This window comes from Dromiciops gliroides, chromosome 5 (genome assembly GCF_019393635.1).
Source record: "Dromiciops gliroides isolate mDroGli1 chromosome 5, mDroGli1.pri, whole genome shotgun sequence".
Lineage (NCBI taxonomy): Eukaryota > Metazoa > Chordata > Mammalia > Microbiotheria > Microbiotheriidae > Dromiciops > Dromiciops gliroides.
Window position 1 is genome coordinate 271,860,746 of NC_057865.1, and position 25,598 is coordinate 271,886,343.

The 25,598-nt window shown below is 41.4% G+C and overlaps 1 protein-coding gene across 1 annotated transcript in view; it reads right to left on the reverse strand.

Annotated features, from left to right (window-relative positions):
* The window catches only part of FGD6 (FYVE, RhoGEF and PH domain containing 6), a 106,844-nt gene extending 88,046 nt beyond the window's left edge, over window positions 1–18,798 (reverse strand). The window contains exon 1 of the mRNA XM_043968747.1: window positions 18,659–18,798. Within this exon, the coding sequence (XP_043824682.1) occupies window positions 18,659–18,718 (60 nt within the window). The 5' untranslated portion in view covers window positions 18,719–18,798. The remainder of the gene's footprint in view (window positions 1–18,658) is intronic.
* Window positions 18,799–25,598: the final 6,800 nt, after the last annotated feature.

A 25,598-nucleotide genomic window follows, 5' to 3' on the forward strand; every position in this document is an offset into this window, starting at 1 on the left:
AAATTGAAGTGACTTAATGGGGACCCTGACTAGAACTGCCCTTGAACCCAAATTTTCTGATCTATGCCTGGCTTTGTGTCTGCTATGCTACCCTACATTATTGGGAAGGAGAACATTCTAACTTTTTCCTTTAAAAAAAAAAAAAAAGGATATCTTTTTCTTTTTGCCATCCATTTCTGGATTTTTCTCCCATACCTGCCCACCCAGGGAACCTTCCCTTGTAACAAAGAAACAGAAGTTTGCTACACAGTGGTCATATACAATAGTGTACCTGCCATTACACACACACACATACACACAAACAGACATGGAAAAGAGGAAGGTCCATTTCCCATTTCCTCATCTCTTACAATTACAGAGCCTGGTCTCATGTCCATAAGAACAAGTGAACAGAAGGTTGTTTTTGGTTTATTTTTAATATGTTGGTGAATTTGGCCAGATTACTTGTTTTTTCTTCTTTTTTATTATTGAAAACTGTCAGATGGGGAGGAAAACATCAGAAAATGCAGGAGTCATTTACAGATAAAAGCTGTCTGCTTTGTTTCTGACCTGTCATTTACATTATTGTAATCTTCCCAGCGGGCCTTACTTTGCTGGGCATCAATTAGTTCACGCAAATTCAAATTCTAAATTAAGTATTCGAACCACAGCACGGATGTGGTTTATTAGTGGAAAAGTCGAGCTCCTTTGATTTCTGGAACAGAGTAAATGTGATCTAAATTTTAAAACCAACTCTGAAAATCGAAAGCTCTTTTCACAAACAGGCCTCAGCCATTCAGTTCTCCAGGGTGAACACAACTATTTCTCCCCGCTTCTGCTGCCTTCCCTACATTGAAGTGCCCATCAGTATTAGGGACAAAAAAAAATCAGAGGCTTGAAAAGAAAATGAGGAGGGATGAAAGGCTACCTAGGAAAAACAGCTTTCTCAATATTTAATGGAGGAGGGTTGTTGGGGTTTTTTTGGGGGGAGTGTAGGGTGTTGGATTTTTAAAATCATAAACTATTATCAAGGTACTAAAGGATGGGGGGGAGGGAGGAATTGGGAACAGACCAGTTTTTCCCATTCATTTAAATTCAATTCAGCAAGTACTCATTATTTAGTCTAGGGGAAGGTTGGAGCCCTGGAAATTCTACAGTGACTCAATAACAACCAATCAAGTTAGCATATACCAGGCACAGTGGGGAAGGGGAAGGCCCTCTCCCTCCCAGCCAAACTGGTCTCCTAGGAAGTTCCTTAGATTCCACATTCCATCTCCATGCCCTTGCTCAGACCTTTCCCTATGACGAGAATGTGTTGCCTCATCACCTCTGCCTCTTAGAATCCCCCATTCCAAAGAACCATCTCCCACACCCAGGCCCTTCTCAACTTCCTCAGTTATTCTGGGTGGGGTAGTTAGGTGATGCAGTGCATAGAGTGCTGAGCCTAGAGTCAGGAAGACTCATCTTCCTGAATTCAAATCAAGTCTCAGACACTAGCTGTGTGACCCTGGGCAAGTCACTTAACCCTGCTGGTCTCAATTTCCTCATCTGTAAAATGAACAAGAGAAGGAAATGGCAAACCACTCTAATATCACTGCCAAGAAAACCCCAAATGGGGTGAAGAAGAGTTGGATGCAAGTGAAATGAATGAACCACCAAAAAAATGAAAAATGACTAAAAAATTATTTCCTTACATTCGTATGTCCCATTTCCAAATGGTGTTTCCAGTTCTTTGATTTTTAAAAATTGCTGGTATCAATACTTTCCTATGAGACCTTTGCCGCTGTCTGCTCAGTCACTCAAATCTATGTGAATAAATCTGTCTTGCTCTCAGTTGCATCTAGTTTTAACAGAAGGCAGAAATGCAGGAGAGGCTGACCCAGGTGAAGCGCAATAAACAATTTGTCCCCTAGGATGATCTCTGGGCAGAGGATCAAGAAAGAGTTCTGTTGTACTCTGCCCTAGTTAGACCACACCTACAGTACTGTGTTCATTCCAGAGAGTCATATTTTAGGAAAGACTTTGTTAGAAGTGAGATAAGTACAGGAGGGCAACCAGAAATAACAAGGAGACTGAAAACCATATTACATGAGCATTGGTTGAAGGAAATGGAGATGCTCAACCTGGAGAAAGGGCAGTTAGGTGGTACAGTGGATAGAGTGTCAGACCTGAAGACAGGAAGACCTGAGTTCAAATGCAGCCTCAAGGCCCTTATTAGTTATGTGACCTGGGGCTAGTCACTTAGCTCTGCCTTGGTTTCCTCACCTGTAAAATGAGTTAGAAAAGGAAATGGTCATTCCAGTATCTTGCCAAGAAGAGTCAGACACGATTGAAAAACAACTGATCAGGGGGCAGCTAGGTGGCGCAGTGGATAAAGCACCAGCCCTGGATTCAGGAGTACCTGAGTTCAAATCCAGCCTCAGACACTTGACACTTACTAGCTGTGTGACCCTGGGCAAGTCACTTAACCCCAAATGCCTTACCAAAAAACAAAACAACTGATCAACAACCACCTAGAGAAGATGAAGTGAGGAGATAGCTGTCTTCAAATCTCAGAAGAGCTGTTACATGAAAAGGGATTAGATTTATTCTTCTTGGCCTCTGAGGGCATAGAGATAGGCAGAAATAGGCTTAAATAGGAGAAAAACTTCCCAACAACTCAAGCTATTCAAAGTAGAAATGAGCTCCATTTGTTGGAACCATTTAAAACTTACAACAACCCTGGGAGGTAGGTGCTATTATTATCATGTTCATCTTACAGATGAAGAAACTGAGGAAAACAGCGGTCAAGCAACTTACCCACAGTTACTAAGTATCTGAAGCCACATTTGAACTCAGCTCATGCTGCTGCTACACGCAGGTCTTCCTGACTCCAGGACCACAGCTCTACCCAAGTACCTTGGGTTTCTGCTTGGGACTTTGAGGCTTCTAGGATTCCAGGCAAGTCAGAGATTCAAAGATGGAGGTAAATGTTCTTTAGAATACAAAGTCTTGGGGCAGCTAGGTGGCGCTGCAGTGGATAGAGCACTGGCCCTGGATTCAGGAGGACCTGAGTTCAAATCTAGCCTCAGACACTTAACACTTACTAGCTGTGTGACCCTGGGCAAGTCACTTAACCCCAATTGTGTCACCAAAACCAAAACCAAACAAAAAAATAGAAGACTTGACCAAGCACATCACTCTGCATGAAAACAATTTGCTCTCCATTCATTCAAGGGGATTAGTTAGGAAGGCTCCGACAAACAGATTTTTTTTTCATCATTTGAGGTCATTTCCTTGTTTACATGCTCAGAAGGAATCTTAAGAGCAATGAGCTTCTTCCTAGACTCATTTCCAGTGGCGCCAAGAGATCGAATGGAGAAGTAGGAAAATGATGAACACGGTAAAAAAAAAAAAAAATGAAGATTCTATTCCTCAGCATGTTTCCTGTTAGCAAACAGTATCTAGTCACACAATAGCTAAAATTAAATTGTTTATCGCCCAGCTTCTTTTTAGTTGTTGATTTCAAAATGGTACCTCTATTTCCAACAGAAGGGCAGGGGGCATTTTTAAAAGACCAAAGGAACAGATTTAGTGCTGGGAAGAGATCAAGGCCATGTAGCCCAACCCAAACCTCCCTCGCTTTACAGAGAAGGAAATCAAGGCCCAGAGAAGTTAAACTACTTGTTCGAACAAAGGGAATCTGTGTCAGGGCAAAGGTTTGAACCAAAGTCCTCTGCCTCCAAATTCAATTTTATTTCCACTGTCAATGAATGCCCCAGTTCAAAGCCTTCCAGTTTTGTTTTGCTTTGCTTTCTTTTTTCTTTTTTGTTCTTCCATAAAGATAAGCCAGTGACAAGGAAGAGTTGGAACTTAATTTCTACGCATGGTCCAAGTAAGAAAAGACAAAGCTAAGCCTGACTAGGTGGGGATTAAGGGAAACAGAAAAGGAAGAGTATTTACTAGGCACCTACTGAGTTATAGGAGCTGCCCTGAATGCTTTGCAAACATCTCATTTGATCCTCATCACAACCCTGCGAGATGGATGCTATTTGTAGCCCTCATTTTACAGATAAGGAAACTGATGCAGACAGTGGTTAAAGTGGCTTGCCTGGAGTCACACGGCTAGAAAGTGTCTGAGGACACATCTGAACTCGGCTCCTCCTGAGGATGGCTAAGCCTTCCAGCCATTGTATCATATGGGTACTGACTATCAAACACAGGTACCTGGACTCACTCAGGAGAAGTAAGCTTGCTTTCTGAACGTGCATTTGGAAATCAGTAAAAGCAGGGCCACACCTTTAGGAACATTAGCAAGTTACCCACAGTGCTGTAACTTCCTAACTCAGTCATTAAAATGGGCTTTGCCTAGGGTAGCTCCCTCCAAAGACAGTGGAATTTAATACTTAGGCCCTTCATTAACAGGGAGTAGCTGGAAGAAATCAAAATGAAGTAACATCAGGGCTAGTCAAGGAATCCACCATCAGGCTGATAATTGTTCACCCAAGACCTGTGGAATCTGGGGTGGTAGGTGAGGGGGGGGTTAGGGAATGGACACTTTGTTGTTGTTTTCAATAGTGACCAAATCTTCATGACCCATTTGGGATTTTTTTAGCAAAGAGACTGGAGTGATTTGCCATTAACTTCTCCAGCTCATTTGACAGGTGAGGAAATTGAGGCAGAAAGGAAAGGAAAAGGAAAAGAAAAAGGATGAGAAAAATGGGCAGCTAGGTGCTGCAGTGAATAAAACACGGGCCCTGGATTCAGGAGGACCTGAGTTCAAATCTGGCCTCAGACACTTGACACTTACTAGCCGTGGGTCCCTGAGGAAGTCACTTAACCCTCATTGCCCCCACCAAAAAAAAGAAAGAAAGAAAAAGAAAAAAAAAAGGAAATTGAGGCAAACAGGGTTAAATTTAAATGATTTGCCCAGGGTCACACAACCAGTAAGTGCCTGAGGCCAGATTTGAGTCTTCCTGATTCCAGGACCCATGTACTAGATCACCTAGCTGCTCATTTGGGTCTTCTATATTTTTGTTTACTCCTTATACATCTTGAATATTTGATACAAAAGATACTCTTCCTCCCTTCTCCATTAATAGCTTTCCTTTTTTAAGTGAGGCAATTGGGGTTAAGTGACTTGCCCAGGGTCACGCAGCTAGTAAGTGTTAAGTGTCTGAGGCTGGATTTGAACTCAGGTCCTCCTGACTCCAGGGCTGGTGCTCTATCCACTGCACCACCTAGCTGCCCCCTTAGTTACATTAATTTTATTAGGGCAAATGCTATTCCAGCACTTCAAGTCACTGAAATTATGATGCCTTTAATCCCTTCTTTGGTTCCATACTCTCCCCTGAGCCACAGCTATGAAAAGATACTTCTAATTATTCTTTACAGTATGACCATTAACATTCAATATTCATCTTCTGAACATCAAAGTTTGTTTATGGATGTATATACATCATTCCCTTTGGACACCTCTCCCTCTGTTTCCTTATCTGGATTGTTTCTCAGTGTCAGAATTTTCATTCTTAAACATTGGTTTGGTTAAAAATTGGTTGGTTAAGTTAATAGCATCAAAGATTTGAGACCTTGAAGGTTATTGACTCCCACCCCCAACATAAAAAAGAGGAAAGTGAAGTTAAGAGGTAAATTGATTTTACCCAGGGTCATATAGCTATAGCAAGTATCTGAGGTTGGATATGAACTCAGGTCTTCCTGATTCCAAGTCCAAGACTCTATGGATTACTTCACAAGAGAAAACCAGAGGGTGGGCAGCTAGGTGGTGCAGTGGATAGAGCACCGGTCCTGGAATCAGAAGGACCTGAGTTCAAATCCAGCCTCAGACACTTAACACTTACTAGCTGCGTGACCCTGGGCAAGTCACTTAACCCAAATTGCCTCACCAAAAAACCCCAAAAAACAACAAAAAAAAGAGAAAACCAGAGTACTGAAGCTGAATTATGTCAAGTCTCAGAAGTAAGTTGATAGCAAACTCAAGGCAAAAACCCAAATCCTTCAATGTCCCAATCAAGTCATTTTTCTACCCTCTCACACACCCTCTTATGATGCTCTTATGCTTTAGGTCTTATGGAAAGAGCTCTGGACAAGCAGTTAGAATACCTGCGTCCATATCCCAGCCCTAAATACCTGCATTCAGGTCTCAGCCCTGCCTCTTTCTTGGCATGTGACCTGGGGCACATCTTTTAGTCTCTCTAGGATCATAGATTTAGACATGGAATGAACCTGAGAAGCCATCAAATTCAGTTCACTTTTTTAACAGATGAGAAAAATGAGGCCCAAGGAAGTTAAGTAACTTACCCAAAATTCCGTACAGAACAGAACTGGGATATGCAGCCCAGATTTTCCATTTCTTAATCTCCTGCATTTGTTGTTAAGTTTTTTTCAATTGTATCTGATTCTTCATGACCCCATTTGGGGTTTTCTTAGCAGAGATACTGGAGTGGTTTACCATTTCCTTCTCCAGATCATTGAATAGAAGAGGAAACTGAGGCAAACAGGACTAAGTGACTTGCCCAGGGTCACAAAGCTAATAAGTCTCTGAGGCCAGATCTGAACTCAGGAAGATGAGTTTTCCTGCCTACAGGCTCAGCACTCTATCCACTATACCACCTAGCTGTCCAATCTTGGGCATATTTTCCCTTGCACTATGCTGCCTTTGTAGGCCTTCCTCAGTTTTATAATCTATAAAATCGGGGTCATATAATCATACTTCCATTTCTTATCTCAAGGATCTTCTATGAAGATTAGTCAATAAATATTTACGAAGCACCTATATGTGCCAGGTCCAGTGTGAAGAGCTGCGATATAAACCTGAGAGTCACTGCAATCAGAGAGTTCACTATTGAATGGGGGAAACAGTTATATATAAATAAGCCGTAGATGGATAAAGAGCAAATAATTAAAAAGAGAACTCAACAACAACAACAACAATTTAATATACATTTAACAAAATCAATAAATGATCTCTAACTGCATATATGTAATATATGTGTGTGTGTAATTTTATATCTATCTATCTTTGTTGTGTAATAAAACATTTGTGCTTATTGGTTAAGGTCATAATAAAAAAGGCAATTTCAAGTGAAAAATGATAAACCCAAGGGAACAAATATCCTGTGTATCATCATAAATGGCTGACCTTGTCACCAGTAAAGTTAAATTTAAAATTGCCCCTTAGCCCTGTTTCCATTTCTTCTCTCTTAGATAGGCCGCTGCCTAGTTAAGACAAACAGGTTCACTAACTCGTTCAATTGAGGGAGATAGGACATGAGATACATAAACCCATTCATCTGTTTTTCAGATTCCATAGCTAGCATACCTCTGAGACCAGCCTTAAGTGAAGCCCGTGACCTCCCCAGACCAAGGATCTGCCATGGCTGGCTGATTCACGGCTTCAAAAGACAAATCTACTATTGAGTAACCGGTCATCTTTCGAATACAGCTGCCAAACAAGTGTGTCCTTTTCCAACCCCTGACAAAAGGGTCCTTCATATCATCTGGAGCTGAAGTATTTGGTGTCTGCTCTATGAAACATGCTATCTTTAAAACTAGAAAAATCTGCCAAAATACACTTAAAAGCACTTCAGCCACCCAAAGCCCTCAAGTTCTAACTCATTCCTTTTCCTTTCCATTGCCAAATGATGCAAGGGAGGAATGGGATTATAAATTTAGAGTTGAATGGGATCTCAGAGGTTCATCTAGTCAAGGGGTTGTTAACACAGGGCCCATGGATAGATTTTACAGGGTCTGTGAACTTGCATGGAAAAAAAAATAACATCTTTATTTCGATATAACTGGATTCCTTTGTCTTCCTATGTATTTTACTTTAGGCATTTAAAGATGTTTGTCAGAGAAGGGGTCCGTAGGGTTCACCAGACTGACAAAGGAGTCCAAGACACACACACACACACACACACACACACACACACACACACACAAAGTTTAGAACCTCTGATCTTAAAAAAAAGAACCTCTGGGGCAGCTAGGTGGCGCAGTGGATAAAGCACTGGCCCTGGATTCAGGAGGACCCGAGTTCAAATCTGGCCTCAGAAACTTGATACTTACGAGCTGTGTGACCCTGAGCAAGTCACTTAACCCCAATTGCCCCAGAAAAAAAAAACTACAAAAAAGAACCTCTGATCTAGTCCAACCCTCATTTTACAGAAGAGGAAACTGAGGCCCAGAGAAGTCAAATGACAGCCAAGTGGTGTAGTACATAGAGCACTGGGCCTGGAGTGAGGAGTACCCGAGTTCAAATCCAGCCTCAGACACTTACTAGCTATGTGAAGATGGGCAAGGCAAGTCAGTTAAAACCTCCGTCTGCCTCAATTTCCCCAACTATAAAATATGGTTGTTGAGCGGATCAAATGATATAAGATTTATAAAGTGCTAAGCAGAGTACCCAGCACACAGTACACACTAAATAAATGGTTTTTTTTTTTCTTTCTTTACTTCCTTCCATCCCAAGCCTGCACAGGTACTAGTAAGCAGAAGAGCTGAAATCCCAAAACTAAAGACAGATTTTTAGTAACTACGTTGGCCATAAAAGAAGGTGAAATATGTTACATAGTTTAGACATTTATTTGTAAACATCAGGGCCAGACAAAAATCTCAAACATTCTAAGCATGCGCCAAGCACTATGTTAGGTCCTAGGGATAAAAAGATGTAAACAATAAACCTCAAGGAGGTAAGATTTGAACCAGGGGAGATAGCCAGTTTCTCCCTCTCTCTCTCCCTCCCTCCCTCTCCCTTTCCCTCTCTCTCCCTCTAACACTCAAATGAACACGTAATGTCATTGATTTAGGACAGCTGTTCTCAAAGTGTGGTCCAAATAATCCTGGAGATACCCAATACCCTTTTTGGGAGGTCTGCTGGTTCAAAACTATTTTCACAATAATACTGAATCATTTTAATTTTGAATGTAGTGAATACTGACAGATATAACCCACATTTTTTTTTTCAATGGTCTTGGGGGAGAGAGAAAATAAGCATTTATCAAGCAAATACTATGTGCTGGACACTTTATTAAATTGTTTTACAAATATAATCTCATTTAATCATCACCACAACCCTGGGAAGGCAGAAGTTGAGTGAATGGCCTTTTCAGTGTCTGTGAAAATGAGGGGGGGGGGCCCACTAGACTTATGTCTCTAAAAGTTAAAAGAGAGAAGGAATCCATAGCTACAAAAATATTAATTACAGTACTTTTTAATATTGGAACAAACTGGGGAGCAGCTAGGTGGTATAGTGGATAGAGCACTGGTCCTGGATTCAGGAAGACCTGAGTTCAAATCTGGCCTCAGACACTTAACACTTACTAGCTGTGTGGCAAGTCACTTAACCCCAATTGCCTCACTAAACAATAAAATAAAATAAAATAAAAATAGATGTTTACATCTTGTCTCCAACAAGATGTGAGCAAGCTCCTTCAAGGAGAGGAAGATTCTTGTTTTTCCGTGTATCTCCAGCATTTAATGCGCGCCACACATGCAGTAAGTGCTTAATAAAGAAAGCACATCAGCCAGACCCACCTATCTGCTAGGGCTTGTCTATAGAAATCCTTCACAGTTCCCTAATAGGGATCTAGTGTATCCCATCAGGGTGCTCCACCCAAGCCTGCTCTTCCTGGGTGATAACCCTGGGCTTCAGACCAATTCGGTCATGAACTAGCTTTGTTGCCATGGACAACTCACTTGACATCTCTGGTTTGCAGTTTCTGCATATATAATATGAGGAAGTTGGATTATCTGATTGCCAGGGTTTCTACTGATATCTCAAATTTTTACATTTTAGGATTTCTTCCTCTCCCCAACCACATCCTCCCTCACCAAAAATGACCTCTTCTGTATTCTAGGCCTTCAGACTTTTGTTCAGTTGTAGGTCAGATTTAGCTGAATTAATTTAATTAATTTAGCTGAACTAATGTATGCTCGTGTAATAGTACATGATAATGAACAGTGTAACTATATCCAGTTGCAAGTCTTTCCAGTTTCAACTTTGAATCACACCATATAGACCTATTCTCTATAAGCACACCCCTGGAATCAAGTCATTATTTGCTATTGTTGATCTGTCATGTCCAACTCTTCCTGAGCCTGCCTAGGGTTTTCTTGGCAAAGATACAGGAGTGCTTTGCCATTTCCTCTTCCAGCTCATTTTACAGACGAGAAAATCAAGGTAAACAGGGGTTAAGTGACTTGCTCAGGGTCACATGGCTAGTAAGCTTCTGAGGCTGCTTTTTCAACTCAGGCCCAGAGCCTAACTACCTTTTTTTATTTTTTTATTTTATTTTTGGTGAGGCAATTGGGGTTAAGTGACTTGCCTAGGGTCTGAGGCCGGATTTGAACTCAGGTCCTCCTGACTCCAGGGCCAGTGCTCTATCCACTGTGTCACCTAGCTGCCCCTACCCATTATTTTTAACAATTTTCTCCCTTTCTCCATCCCTGAAGAAAAAAGCCTTTGTATGCATGTGCACACAAAACAAATTCCTATAATGACCATGTCCAAAAAATATTCGTCTCACTCTACCTCTCTCTCCCCACCCCTCTCCAAGGGGACAGAATCTATGATCTTCAGGCCTCTAGGATGGTATTGTATTGAAAATCAAGTCATTAGTCATTAATGCAGCACAATGACTTTAGAGGCACACAGTAGATGTTTAATAAATGCTTGTTATCTTGGTGATGGAACAGGACTTTTTTGTTCTGTTTTGCTTTTAAATTTGGAGCTTAAACCTTTGAATTCAGAGGCAAAGAGGAACTCCCTCTGCCTATGAACATTGGCATTTGATCTCAGACAGTTGCCTAGAGAAGTTAAGTGAGTTGCCCAGGGTTACAAGTCCAGATGGAGCTTAAATCAAGGTCTTTTTTATCAAAGAGGTCAGCTCTCTAGCCACTCTGATATGCAGCCTTGTTTGTTTTTGACATCTTTTGTTTTTATGCCAACTTCGTTCTAAATCTTTTCCTCTCCTCTCTCTGGTCCCCAGAGAGCTGTGCCTTGTAATAAATCGGAAAGAAAGGGGGGACGGTGGTGCAGAGAAAGGAGGAGATGAGAGCACAGATGGAGAGTTAGAAGGGTAATAAGGAAGGGAGAAAACAAGCAATTATTAAGTACTTACTATGTGCTAGAAACTGTGCTAAGTGCTTTAAAATATTATTTCATTTGATCTTCATAATAACCCTGGTAGGTAGTGAGGAAACTGAGGCAGACTGAAGTCTTCCTGATACCAGGCTCATGGCACTATCTATTACACCACCAAGTCTATTCCCTGATGAGGGAACAGAAGCAGATTCAGTAACTTGCTTAGGATCACACAGCTAAGAAGTGGCTAGCGGAGTTTCACTGACTATCTCCCAGGTGTGGAACTCATCTCCTCATCTCTTCAAGCCTTTTCTAGTTCTCCTTAATCTTTTTGTTTGTTTGTTTGTTTGTTTTGTTGAGGCAATTGGGGTTAAGTGACTTGCCCAGGGTCACAAAGCTAGTGTCTGAGGTCGGATTTGAACTCAGGTCCTCCTGAATTCAGGGCTGGTGCTCTCAGGCCTCCTCCGGTGCTCTATCCACTGTGCCACCTAGCTGCCCCTAGTTCTCCTTAATCTTAATGCCTTCCCTCTTGAGACCACCCCCAGTTTATCTTCTATGTATCTTATTTTGTGAGTGGTTAGTTGTCCATTGTCCTCCCCATTAAATTGGGAACCCCTAGAGGGCAGGGACGGCCTAATGCCTCCCACATAGTGGAGGCTTAATAAATTCCAGCCCATTGCCAGACAATTAGAGACAATTAGAGATGTTGACCTTGGCAGAGAGACGGTGAATCCTCTGAGATTGACATGGAGGAGGGATATGGAATATTATGTATAGAGAACAGCAGGTCAGCCGGCTATTAACTAGCTGTCACGGTCCTCAAGGGACTTTTTTACTTCCTAGCCACTGTTTTCTCTCATGCACTCCTTGCCACAAGCATAAATTTGAGCAGACATCAGTCAATCAACAAATGCTTTCAGACAGGAATAATTCCCCTGCTACTTCTGCTTCCCCAGTCTCACAGAAGCAAAGCCTGGAAAGGCAACCCTAGATGAATAAATAGGGCCAACAGGGAAAGATGGGTCAGTTTTAATCAATGAAAATGAATGCTCACTGTAAGATCAATATATCGTTTTAAATAAACATCTCATCTAGATGACAGCTAAAGGCCTCTGGACCTCTCCTGACCATCACCAACCGAAAAGCACCATAATTCCTCTGACTCTGAGAAAAGTGTAGACTCATATTGAATGAATCTGAATCAGGTCAATACTTGTCAGAACACCGGCTCCAAATGAAGATTACCAGGTGATGTTAATTACTATATTATTGAGACCGCTGTGGCTACAAACTATGTTCGCACATGTAGAGAGCCCAAAGAGAGGTATTGGGAGCCAGGTCTAAGAAGGAGGATTGTTTTTCATTTGACTTTTTAAAAATGAGCTATACTGGGGCAGCTAGGTGGCTCAGTGGATAGAGAACCGGCCCTGGAGTCAGGAGGACCTGAGTTCAAATCCGGCCTCAGACACTTAACACTTACTGGCTGTGTGACCCCGGGCAAGTCACTTAATCCCAACTGCCTCACAAAAAAAAAAAAAAAAAAGAGCTATACTTACACCAAATCATTTAGTTCAACTGGTTTTCACATGCTTTTAAAAATCTCTACAACTTACAGTCATACTTTAAGTTTATATTTAAGAGAGAAACCAGAGGCATTTAGCGCAAGAGATAAGAGGAAGCCAAGTCAATTATCAATACTTCTACAATGACCTAAGCCTTTATAATGTCCATTGGAGAGAGAAGGGCAATAGGAAGATGCCAAAAGCAGCTTTGTTAGCACAGTTTCACTCAATTCCTTTTACTCCTAGAGAAAATAGAGCCCTAGTAGTAATAACTGTCCCAGGCAAAGTAGTGACCGACAGAGCCAAGAACTAAAACATAAGTCAGATCACAATTGAACTGAGGAAGTCAAAGATGTTAAGGGAAGTAAGTGAGAATGAATGAATGAAAAGTATTAAAGGCTTACTATGTGTCAAGCTATAAAGCTATACTAAGCTCTGGGGATATAAATGCAAATCTACAACAGTCTTGCCTTCAGGGAGATTACATCCTATAATGGGGGGAGACAATATATACAGCACCCTCACGACCAGGGAAGGGATGTACAAAAAAAAAAAAAAAAAAAGGTTAGGTGGGACAATAGGAAAGTCCACTTATATACACATTCCATAGGCAAGGGCGATATTGATTTGATTGTAGTTCTCAGAGCAAGTAGAATAGGGGGAAGGAGAAACAGAGTCACAAGGGAGCAACTGGGTGAAAAATGGCTAGGATGAAGTCAGTCAGTGCCTGCTCTGTATCAAGCACTGTGCTACGAGCTAGAGATACAAAGAAAGACAAATCAAAGAGCTCACAATCTAATGGAGAAGACAACAACTATGTACAAAAAAAGTATATATACAGGATAAATAGGAAATAATCAATTGAAGGCAACTACTCAAACTAGAATTAAGAGGCACTGAGAACAGCTTCTTGTAGAAGGTGTGACTTTTCTTTTTTTGGGGGGGGGGGAGGGCAGGGCAATGAGGATTAAGTGACTTGCCCAGGGTCACACAGCTAGTTAAGTGTCAAGTGTCTGAGGCTAGATTTGAACTCAGGTCTTTCTGAATCCAGGGCCTTTGCTTTTATCCACTATGCCACCTAGCTGGCCCCAGAAGGTGTGATTTTTGCTAGGATTTAAACAAAAGCCAAGGAAGCCAGGAGGCAGAGATTTTTTAAATGGGGGGGGGGGGAGACATTACAGGAATGATGGATAGCCAGTGAAAATGCACAGAGTTGGGAGATGAAATCTCTTCTGCAAGGAATAGTCAAAAGGCTGGTGTCACTGGATGGAAGAATATGGTGGAAGGGGAGTCTAAAATGAAGAAGTCTGGAAAAGTAGGGATGGGGCTAGATTATGAAGGGCTTTGAATGCCCAAAAGAACTTTATATTTGATCCTGGGATGATTAAGGAGCTACTGAAGTTTATCTGGGGTGTGGGGTGATGTAGTAAGACCTTGCTTTAGGAAAATCACTTTGGTACCCAAGTGGAGAATGGACCAGAATGCTGAGAAAATTGCACCACTCAAGTCAATCATTAGACTATTTCAATAATCTAAGTGACAGAAGTATTTGACACCATGATGGTAGCAGTATCAGGATGTCATATCACATATGAGATATGATATTGGTGGTGAGAGTAAGAGGTTGAGGAAAACATCTAGGTTTCAAGTCTGAATAACTGGAAAGAAATTTAAGTAAGCAAAGATGAGCAGATAAAGTAGACAAAACAGGTGGCCCTGATAACAAAGTCCCGTCACAGCAGAGAAAAAATTCCTAGATATATGACATAGCTGCAAAATGACTAGAAGTCATAGGTAGCTTTCCAGTATTAACCAATCACTGACATAGTTATGCTAGTCACATAATATGTTCCACACAAGATCCATATGCATGTCTACCTTCACAGTGAGGGTGTACTGATTTGTGGGGTAATGTGCTCAAAGTTTATGTAAGAATGTTTTGTTGTTACTTTTATTATTATGCCTTAGATGACTGGTAAAACACACTGATGGGGGCTCGTGCTATAGCTCAGACTGGATTCTTTTTTGGGGGGGAGGGCAATGAGGGTTAAGTGACTTGCCCAGGGTCACACAAGCTAGTAAGTGTTGTGTCAGATTTGAACGCAGGTCCTCCTGAATCCAGGGCCAGTGCTCTATCCACTGCACCACCCAGCTGCCCCCTTCAGACTGGATTCTAACCCATAAATGTATGTGGTTCCTAGATAGGTTTCTGAAAACATTCCTGGGTGATGAGCATTTTCTGTGTATCATGAACACTTGCTTCCTCTCAAAATTATATTATCCAAAGGAAAATATCCTTCCTTGTAAAATTCCAAACAAGGGTTATATTAAAAAGTTCAACAAAGTGACCCTAGTGAGGGCAAAGACTGCAGAAGAAATGCTATTCTTCCATATTATATTCAAAGGGTACTTACTAACTTCTGCAAATGCCTTAAGAATCAAAATCATTCATATTCAGAACTCACACATGCAAAAATTCTATTAAGTATATTTCTCATTGCCAGCCATATTCTAAATTTAGGAAAAGTACTATTAGAAAAGAATAAAAACTACCCACTCATTTCTGATAATGATTTATTACCACCTAAAAGCTGGACGGGAAAAAATTCAGTGTCAAGTAAGAAAAAAGTCAAAACTAATACCAACTTGTAAAGACAATGGCCAATTTTTGTCCAAAATTTCAAAGGCTCAAATTTTAAACTTAAAAGAAAAATAATCTAGTCAGTCCAACTCTTTTATTTTACAGATAATTTTCCTAAGCACACAAAACCAAGTGTCCGATCTGCTTCCTGGTTCAGGGCTATCGCTTCCATTAAAAAAAAGTGATCTAGAAACTGACATTCCTACAATATTCCAGGAGACACACAGCATTGGGAATGACAACATTCTTGTAAATTAATGGAAATCCATACAGAAATTACACTCATTTCAAGGAAGACCTTGAACACCAAGACGAAGCCACAAGGAAAGTAGATGGCTTTGAAGTATAATCACAGCATGAACTAGAGACATGTCCAAGAATAGCACCTTTGATCTGAAATCCAGCTGAGAGCTCTAATCCTCTGATAAGAATTACAAAGCTAGGGATGTCCATTCTAGATGTTTACCTCTCTAGACTTGTTCATTTCAAGAAACCACTCAAAGCAACACTCTCTTTTTAATGTTTTTGGGAGAATTAAAATGGACCCTCCCATTTTAAGATGGTGTTTGGTTAGTGGGTAGGAGATTGGTCTTGGAGTCAGGTGGACCTGGGTTCGAATGCTTTGTCATTTCACCTATATAGACTTTTGAATTCTTTGTTACAAAGGATGGCTCACAAAGCTTCAGAAATGGACGCCACCTGAAAACAAAAGATATTAACACTTTTTTTAAAAAAAGAAAGAACAATTACTTCTGTCCATCACAGAATTCAATTGAATTTCAATTGACATTTATTAAATACTTACTTTGTGGGAGGCACTATACTAAGGAACAAAGAATTCCCACCCTCAAAGGGCTTACCTACTACTAGCAGCATAGCATAAGGTAAGAGTTAGAAAGTATTAGCTATTTGAGGGATGAGGAGAAGCTTCACAGAAGATAGTCCCTGATCTTAAAGTAGAGGAAGAACATAGAGGTAATTAAGCAGGCATTCCAGATACCATGCATGGCCTGTGCAAATGATGGAAATCCAAAGATGGGACACTGAGTTCAGAAAATAGTGAGCAGCCCAGTTTGGTTTTAATGTCTAGGGGATGATGGAAAGTACCATGTAATCAGCTGGAAAGGGAGATCAGAACAAGATTGCTGAGCTCTTGAGTGCCAGGTGAGGGGCAGGTAGGTGGCATAATGAATGAGTCAGGAAGACTCATCTTTGGGGGATCAAAACAGGCTTCTAAATTACTAGTTTTGTGACCCTAAGCAAGTCACTTAACCCTGTTTGCCTCAGTTTCCTCATCTGTAAAATGATCTGGAGAAGGAAATGGCAAACCACTCCAGTATCTTTGCCAAGCAAACTCCAAACAGGGTCAATAAAGAGTCAGACACAACTGAAAAAATGACTAACAAAGTGCCAAGGTGAGAGGGTTGTGCTTTCTTCTCCTACATATAATGAGGAGTCATTAAGGATTTTAGAACAGGAGATGTCAGTCTGACTTCTGCCTTGGGAAGATTACTGTGGTATCATGGTGGAGAATAGATTAGATTGGGGAGAATGGTGACGTATTCAACAGCCCGAATCTAAAGGCTAACTGCTAACTTACAGGAGGTCTGCTGAGGTGACTTCCATTTTTATATGGTATGGATTTTTTTTTTTGGTGAGGCAATGGGGGGTTAAGTGACTTGCCCAGGGTCACACAGCTGGCAAGTGTCAAGTGTCTGCGGCTGGATTTGAACTCAGGTCCTCCTGAATCCAAGGTTGGTGCTTTATCTACTGTGCCCCCAGCTGCCCCTATAGATAGGACCTTTTAATATTTATTTTATTTTATTTTATATATTTTAATATATATATATATAAAATAGAAGTAGTCTTGGCCTTGCAGATGCCTATAAAGAATCTCTGGGACACACAGAAAGGGGTGCATTGGAGCCAGCTGGAACTCACCAGCCTCAACGTTAAATTTTCAGTTTGGTTATTTACACCTCAAAAATCAGCCAATGTTACCAATTAGGACTTGATATCATTCTGCCAATTATCTAGACTTAGGAAGTGATGTCACCAAAAAAAAAAAAAAATGGAGAAAATGTGAGTACAGATTAAACCTGAAGGTGTGCAGTGCATACAGTTTTTTCAGAGAGAAGGTTGTTCAACATTTACCAGCACAACTGCCCCCAGGAGATCCTAGATTACAGTTTGAGAACTCTTAAGATACCTAAAACAAAGTCATTTTTGATACTATGATAACAACCTATCTTAGGGAGGCTAAAAGCTCTCCTGTTTAAGGCTAAAAATGAATGCAGGCACATCTGAAAGAAGCAGAATCTGTTGGAAGAAGGCAGTCTGAGAGTCAGAAAACTAGAGTGGGCTCCAGGACCCGGTCACTGCGCTGCTAAGTGTCTTTAGCCAGAAGCATGGTCCCTTCTCCTGAAGATCAGACAAGCATACCAATACCTAGAGGGAGAGTGGTTGTCTGTGGCTGGTGAACCCCTAAAATGTAGCAGAAGAGTGATAAGAACATCCATGCGAGGATTAAAAGCACAGCATGCCTTTCTAGAGGAATCCTAAGAACTTGGACCAAAAACAGGTTTTCAGGCATGATCAATTTAAATAGGGATAGGACAGGAATTACACTTCCAAGTAAGGAAACTACGAATACAGGTAGGCACCCCCAAGGCAACCTAGAGTCATCTGGGGTTGAGGTGTCAAGAGGACAGCAACCAAACTAGATTAAAATGTGATTGGGGAGGGGCAGCTAGGTGGCACAGTGGATAGAGCACTGGCCCTGGAGTCAGGAGTACTTGAGTTCAAATCCTGCCTCAGACACTTGACACTTACTAGCTGGTGTGACCCTGGGGGCAAGTCACTTAACCCTCATTGCCCTAAAAAAAAAAAAAAAAAGACTTTTCTAAGAAAGTCTATTGGTTGAGGGAGCTGGGAGGGAGAGGAAATTAATTTTTTTAAATCTGAAAGGACAAAAAGAAAACCTTTGTGTGTTCCATGCCAAGAAAATGACAATCGCTAATAATATGCAGCGTTTATATAGTGCTTTACAGTTTGCAAAGCACTCCACATAGATTAGTTAGCTCATTTGATCCTCACAAAAAACAAAACATTTCATAAAGAAACTGAAGCTCAGAAGGGGCAAGTGATTTGTTCATGTGTGTGTATGTATATTATATATAGAGAGAGAGACCGAGAGGACAGAGAGACAGAGAGACAGAGAGAGACAGAGACCTACTAAGGGTCTGAGACATGATTCAAACTTTCTTTCTGACTCATTCAAAATTCTTCCTGACTCTCAAGCGTAAAAGCTCTATACAATGCTACCTTCCCTAGTCACAGCATATGAGAAAAACTCACAGCATTCAAGTAATAATTAATTAAAAATTAAAACTATACCTGCTTGTCTTCAAGGCAATCAGGCTCTCCTTTGCTGGAATCAGAGCCTGGCATCCTCATCAGAGCTGTTGATTGCTTCTTCTCATCGGAGGGAAGGTCGCCAATGTGAGGTCCAGGTCACCCTGATCTTCATGGGAAGACCTAGAAACAGGAATGGAGGGCAGCATTAATCACCTTGTAGAGGAAAGAAGGGACTGGACCTGAAATTTCAATGATATAGAAGAAGGTCAGCAACTTCTCTGAAACTTACATTCTCACTTAGAGACACTTGCCTAGAAAAGATAAGTGACTTGCCTAGGGTCACACAGTGAGTTAGTGTCAGAGGTTTGACCTGATTCCAACTCTTCCTGGCTTGGGGGGCCAGCGTTCTAACCATTATACCGTGCTGCTGTGATATACAGTAAGTTAAACAGAAGCAGGATGTACTTCAGTCAGTCACCAAGTCAACAAGCCTTTATTAAATACCAGGTACTGTCAGTGCTGAAGATATGAAGAAACGTTAAAAAAAAAAAAAAGTCCCTGCCTTTCTGGAGCTCACAATATATAATGTGGGGGGAAAGATGAAAACAACTAGGCACACACAAAATACATAGAGTAAAAATTGGTGCTAATTTCAGATGGAAGGCATTAGCATTAAGGGGAAAGGTTTCATGAGGAAGGCAGGATTTTAGCCAAGACTTGAAGAAGTTAGTGAATCAGGGAGGCAGACAGACATGCGGGATATTAGGGATGGCCAGTGAAAATGCAGGGAGATGGAGTAAACTAACCTCGGGGGTCTAAGGAACAGAAAGGAGGCCAAAGTCACTGGAGCACATGGAGGGAGGCTTGTCCTTTCTTTTATAATACCGATGACATTTTGAAGGATGTCGTGACTTGGGAGTAAGAAAGAAAAGAAGGAAGACTGGAAAGGTAGGAAGGGGACAGGTTATGAAGAATTTTATATACCAGAGGATTTTATATTTGATACTGGAGATAATAGGAAGCCACTGCAGTTTATTGAATAAGAGGAGAGGGTTATATGTTCATACCTATGCTTTAGGGGTATCATTTTTTGTTTTTTTGGGTTTTTTGCAGGGCAATGAGGGTTAAGTGACTTGCCCAGGGTCACACAGCTAGTAAGTATCAAGTGTCTGAGGCCAGAATTGAACTCAGGTCCTCCTCAATCCAGGGCTGTTGCTTTTTCCACTGTGCCACCTAGCTGCCCCAGGAGTATCATGTTGACAGTTAAGCGCAGAATGGACAGGGGTATGGAGATACTTGAGGCAGTATGAGTAGGCCTATGTGCTGATGTTGTAAGAAGAGAGAAGTGGGAACTGAAGAAAGTTGTGAAGGAAAGACTGTCCTAGACACCTGGGTTGTTAGCCTGGGTGACTGTGAGGATGGTGACAGTCTCAACAGAGAAGTGAGGGTGAGGGGAGAATTTGGGAGGAGAGATATTGTAGCTGTACACATGTTGATTTTCAGAAGTCTATGAGACATTCAGTTTGAGATATCCAACAGACACGCAGAGATGAGAGATTAGCTTTAGGGAGAGAGTGTAAGGCTGGACAAATAGATCTGAGAATCATTGGAACCGAGATGGTAATTGGATCCACATGAGCTGATGAGATCACTAAGTGAAACAGTATAAAGAAGAGAAAAGACAGTCCAGGACAGGGAAAACCCACAGCTATCAGGTTAATGAATGAAGATGGATCAAAGGAGAATGAGGAGGGGGTCTCAGTGGAAGAACCTGGAGAGTTCAATGTCACAAAAAGAGAGGAGAATATCAATGAAAAGAGGATGACTGTGGCAGTAAGGTCAGAAAAATAAGAATTAGGTATAGGCCACAGATTACTGGGGGGGAGAGAGAGAGAGAGAGAGAGAGAGAGAGAGCGTGCGCGCAAGCGAACACGCTCGAGCTTTTCAAGTAAATGACAAGGCTAGAAGCCCAACTGTAGAGAGTTACGAAGAGAGGAGGAACGGAAATAGAGGGTTTAATTGTAGATAGTCCTTTTGAGAAGTTGGCCATGAAAGGGAGAGACAAATCAAGTGAGGGCTTTCTGAAGATAGGGGAGATATGAGTTTGTTTGTGGGTAGCACGTAAGCAGCCAGCAGCACACAGGAAGAGGCTGAAGAGTAGTGAAAGAGAAATAACATTAACGATAAAAATGGCAGCTAACATTTACAACAGTACCTCCTATATGCCAGGTGCTGTACTAAGTGCTCCGTAAACAACTATCTCACTGGATTCTCCCAACAATCCTGTGAGGGTAGGTGCAATCTGCTGGAGAAGAGAGATGGAATGGGATAAGCATTTGCTTTAGGAAGGAGAAGAATTTGGGGTGTAGGCATCTGGGAGATATGAGCCGTACAGTATGGGCATAGAAAAGCAAGTTGTCTGAGAATGGTCTTGGTTTTTTTCAGTGAAATATGAGGCAAAGTTCTCATCTGAAAAGATGGGGGTCAACTTTTTTTTTTTCTTAATTGTTTTGTGAGGCAATTGGGGTTAAGTGACTTGCCCAGGGTCACACAGCTAGTAAGTGTTAAGTGTCTGAGGCCAGATTTGAACTCAGATTTGAACTCTATCCACTGCGCCACCTAGCCGCCCCTGTGGGGGTCAACTTTGAGGAAGGATGAAAAGTCTCAGCAACAAATAGAATTATATATGAATTAAAACAGGTATAAAAGGATTGCCTTATTACAGTTGAGACTGGTTTATAAAATAATATTTTATATAATATGATTTTAATAATATATTTTTTTTCCCCAATTCCAGTTGGGATTGTTTAACACAAATGTTCTTCAGTGAACTTAATCAGTATGGCGTCATTATTTCCTCCATCTTTGTTTAGCAACATCCAAATAGAAGGAAAGGCAGTGAATGGTGGGAGCTGGCACAGTGACTAGGGGCTTAGCAGGGAAACATGCATCATAGCCCAAGTGGCTGAGGGATTTTCATGTAGTATAGGATTGAACAAGAGTTCAAGATGGGGAAGTTTCCTCTGGAGCCCAACTCTTATCTCTTAGTAGCTTTTTATATTGTTCTGTCCTCCTTCCTCTTTTTGTTTACTAGTCCAGACTAGACTGCACTGGTCCTAGAAAATCTCTTGGATTGGTGTCAATTTCTTGCCAGGTAAGGGAATGGGAAAACAGTCCTTAAAGCTTGCTTTAAGCCACCAGATAGATTATCAGGCTTTATATCTTTAAACCACAGGAGATTTCTGTCTAGACTTATTCTACTAACTTCAACCTTCCATCAAATTTAACTTCTTGGTCACCGTTAACAATCCCCCCTTTCCAGGTTGTTAAGATCAAATAAGACGGAGCAGCTAGATGGCGCAGTGGTTACAACACCGGCCCAGGATTCAGGAGGACCTGAGTTCAAATCCGGCCTCAGACACTTGACACTTACTAGCTTGTGTGACCCTGGGCAAAGTCACTTAACCCCCATTGCCTTAAAAAAAAAAAAAGATCAAATAAGACGAAGGCACAGGCAGAGAGAGCAGAGGTCAGAAAGGAAAGGGTTAAAAAAATAGGTTGATGTTGGATTGCCTCAGAAGGCCTAGTAGATAACAGGAGAATGCAGATACTCTTTACATTGGGGCTTTGTCAGGAATCTGGTAATCACAGGCCAATTGTATCTGTGCAAAGACCTCCAGATAATGAGAAGGAAAAAAAAAGATAATAGATTGGGGGTGGGGGAATACACACATCTATACACACACATACATATATACACACAATAAACATAGATATACATATACATGTATATAATACACCTGTACATGCCTACACACAAACATTTACACTCATACATATATACACGTGTATGTGTATACACACATGTGTATATATGCACATGCATGCATACACACTGATCTATATAGGCAATTCTGCTGACTATCCTCTCCCCAAGTCCCATCCCACTAAGCTAAAAGGGTTAGCAGCTGAACAAAAGAAAGGTAGCAGTGAGCATTCAGTTCTAGCCCATGTCGGGGATGTACCAACTCAATGTAGCAATACTGGAGCAATGTCATACTGGTGCATCTTCCAAAAACAACTGACAACTCTCTGGGCATAAAATACAGGTTCAACAACTTGCTAGAGAAGACAGAAACTGCTTCCTACTTCCCTGGAAGTTCCCTCTCCAGTCTACCCTTCATATAGTTGTCAAAATAAAAGTCATAAGATGTAGGTCAGACCATGATATTCTACTGCTCAAAAATCTTCCATGGCTCCCAATGATAAAGGTTCTTGCCCTAAGGTCCAGAGACGACTCCTATGGATAAATCTGCAGAGCTGGGGCTGTTTCTGCCCTTTTTTTGCATCCCCAGTATTTAGCACAGGGCCTGGCACATAGTAGGCACTTCATAAATGGTTGTTGACTTGTCTGATGAGGAAAACGAGGTCTTTATTTTATTTCTATTTTCACTAACATGTGAGTAAAACTTAGCATTTCTTTCTTTGATGAACCTAGACAACAAAACGTGACTAGGGTGGTAGGGTGAGGAGAGGTTCTCTAGATGTCACAACACTGCCAAAGGGGTATACAACAAGGGTTAAGAACCCTTCCCTTGTTCTAAGACAAAATATTAACTCTTTGGCCTGGGACAGAAAGTCTTAGCTGACTTATTTCCCTTTCCACACACCAAACTGCAATATACCAATCTGATAACAGTTAACTCAAGCCCAGAACTTTATCTCATTAAAACAAAAACAAAAACAAAAAACCAATCTAAACAGATTCAGAGCTTGAAAGGGCCTCAGAAATCATCTAGTTGTTCCTTCTCCTTTTAAAAATGCTAAAACAAAGGCTTAGGGAGGGGGCAGGTAGGTGATGCAGTAGATAGAGCCTGAGGTCAGGAAGACTCATCTTCCAAGAGTTCAAATCTGGCCTCAAGACACCACACCCTAGCTGTGTGACCCTGGGCAAGTCAATGAACCTCTCTTTGCTTCCTCATCCATGAAATAGGGATAATAATGGCACCTACCACCCAAGCTACTTATGAGGACCAAATAAAAGAATTCTAAAACACTTAGCATAGTGCCTGGCACATAGGAAACACTATTTAAATGTTAGTTATTGTTGTTGTTAGTAGGTGACTAACATACAAACACAGGCAATAAATGGCAAAGACAATATTAGAATCCAAATACCGGAGACTCCAAATCCACCATCCTTTCCACTGTGCACATGATGTTTCTCTAAATGGGGTGTAAGCTCCTTGAAAGTCCAAATAGGAAGGAAGGAGGGGTAAGGTTGGGAGAAGAAATTAGGAAAGACAGGAAGAGGGTGGGGAGAAGGGAGAAAAAAGAAAGTGTAGAAGTATAGAAGAAGAAGGGGAAAGGAGGAGAATAGAGGAAGGGAAAGAAAGGGAAAGAGGAGACTGGGAAAAGGAAAGGGATAGAGAAGGAAGAAAAATGGCATTTCTTTTCATTTAATTTTAGTGAATAATGTTTGATTTCATTTGAATGAATAATTTTTAAAATAAAATTTAAAATAAATGGGATTATTGCAATCCGGTTTATGTGAGGGGAATTCCACAGGAATGTTCCTGAAGAGGAAAAGAACTATTTGTAGCTTTGGTTGCAAAGATTAAGGAACAAAGTTCCCCTAGTGACCAGCTTCCTTTTTACCATCTCCATCATCTAAGGATATCCAGAGAATAGAACAGAAAGGGAAAAAAGGGAGGGGCTAAGCAAGCCTCGACTGCCAGCTGTACAGGAAAGCCAGTCCCCCTACCCCCCAAAGTGGAGGCGCTCAAGAAACCTATTTGGAATTTTTGGAGATGGCAAGGTCAAAACGTAAAGGATGCCAACTGCAGAGTAAGAGAACACTTGGATTTGAATTCTTCCCCTGATACCTCCTACATCTGAGTGATCTGGGGTAAATGCCCTATGTGCAGTCAGGTTGTGATTATCTACTTATCAGAACCCTGATGTGTCTTCAAGAGCCAATGCTGCCAACCAGCTGTCCCATCACCAGGTGGGACCAAGGCTTCCAACTGGGGCCGGGGGGTGATGCAAAAACCCCGGCTGCCACAGGCTGAGGCTGCTCAGTGCTCAGCTGTCTGGCTGTCACGAACACGAGATAAAATGTCTGAATGGGGCAGCTTCCCCGATGGCAAGGTGCCCTCCCAGGCAGGTGGGCCAAGCAAGGCGTACCGGCCTCTCCACTCTGGCCAGATGCCGTGCCTCAAGGAGCCCAGCCAGGGATGTAACCCAGCTGTGTACCTTTATCCCCAGATTTACATCAGTAAAGCTAACTGAAGGCTCAGTTCCCAGACAACCCCTTATCTGGGGAGAGACAAAGGACTTGGACAAGGGGGGGACAAAAGAATAGCTATCTAATCGCAACTTCCAATCTCACAATGGCTTTTAAATTTATATCTACTTTGCCATCTTGGGCATCAATTTGGAGTCTGAAATATAAAATGATTCAGTATTTAAAAAGGAAAGATACAAAGCAGCATTCGGATTATTGTCTAAAAAGGACACTGCTGTAGCAGACACCGAATCCCATCCTGCTTAGGGCAGAACAAGAGAAAATGGAACTAAATTACATCAGAAACCACATATTCAAATACGAGCAACATCTTTCTCACATGAATGATATGATGCAGATTCCTCGCCCTACCCATGACTTTTTTAAAAAATGAATAAAATCCCTATATTTGAAAGAGAGATGTCAATCTATAAGCATTTATTAAGGGCTTTAAGGCTTTGTGCCTCCTGTGCACCACAAACTAAGCTAAGCAATGGCAAACAGAATGGTACAGTATGTGGTTCAAAAGCTGGCATCTGAGCCAGAAAGACCTGGGTTTAAATTCTGACTCTAATAATGGCTGTGTGACTCTGGATAAGTCCCTTAATCTACAGAAAACTCAGTCTAGAGGCAGCTGGTGGTACAATGGATAGAGGGCTGGGCCTGGTGTTGGAAAGTCCTGAGTTCAAATCC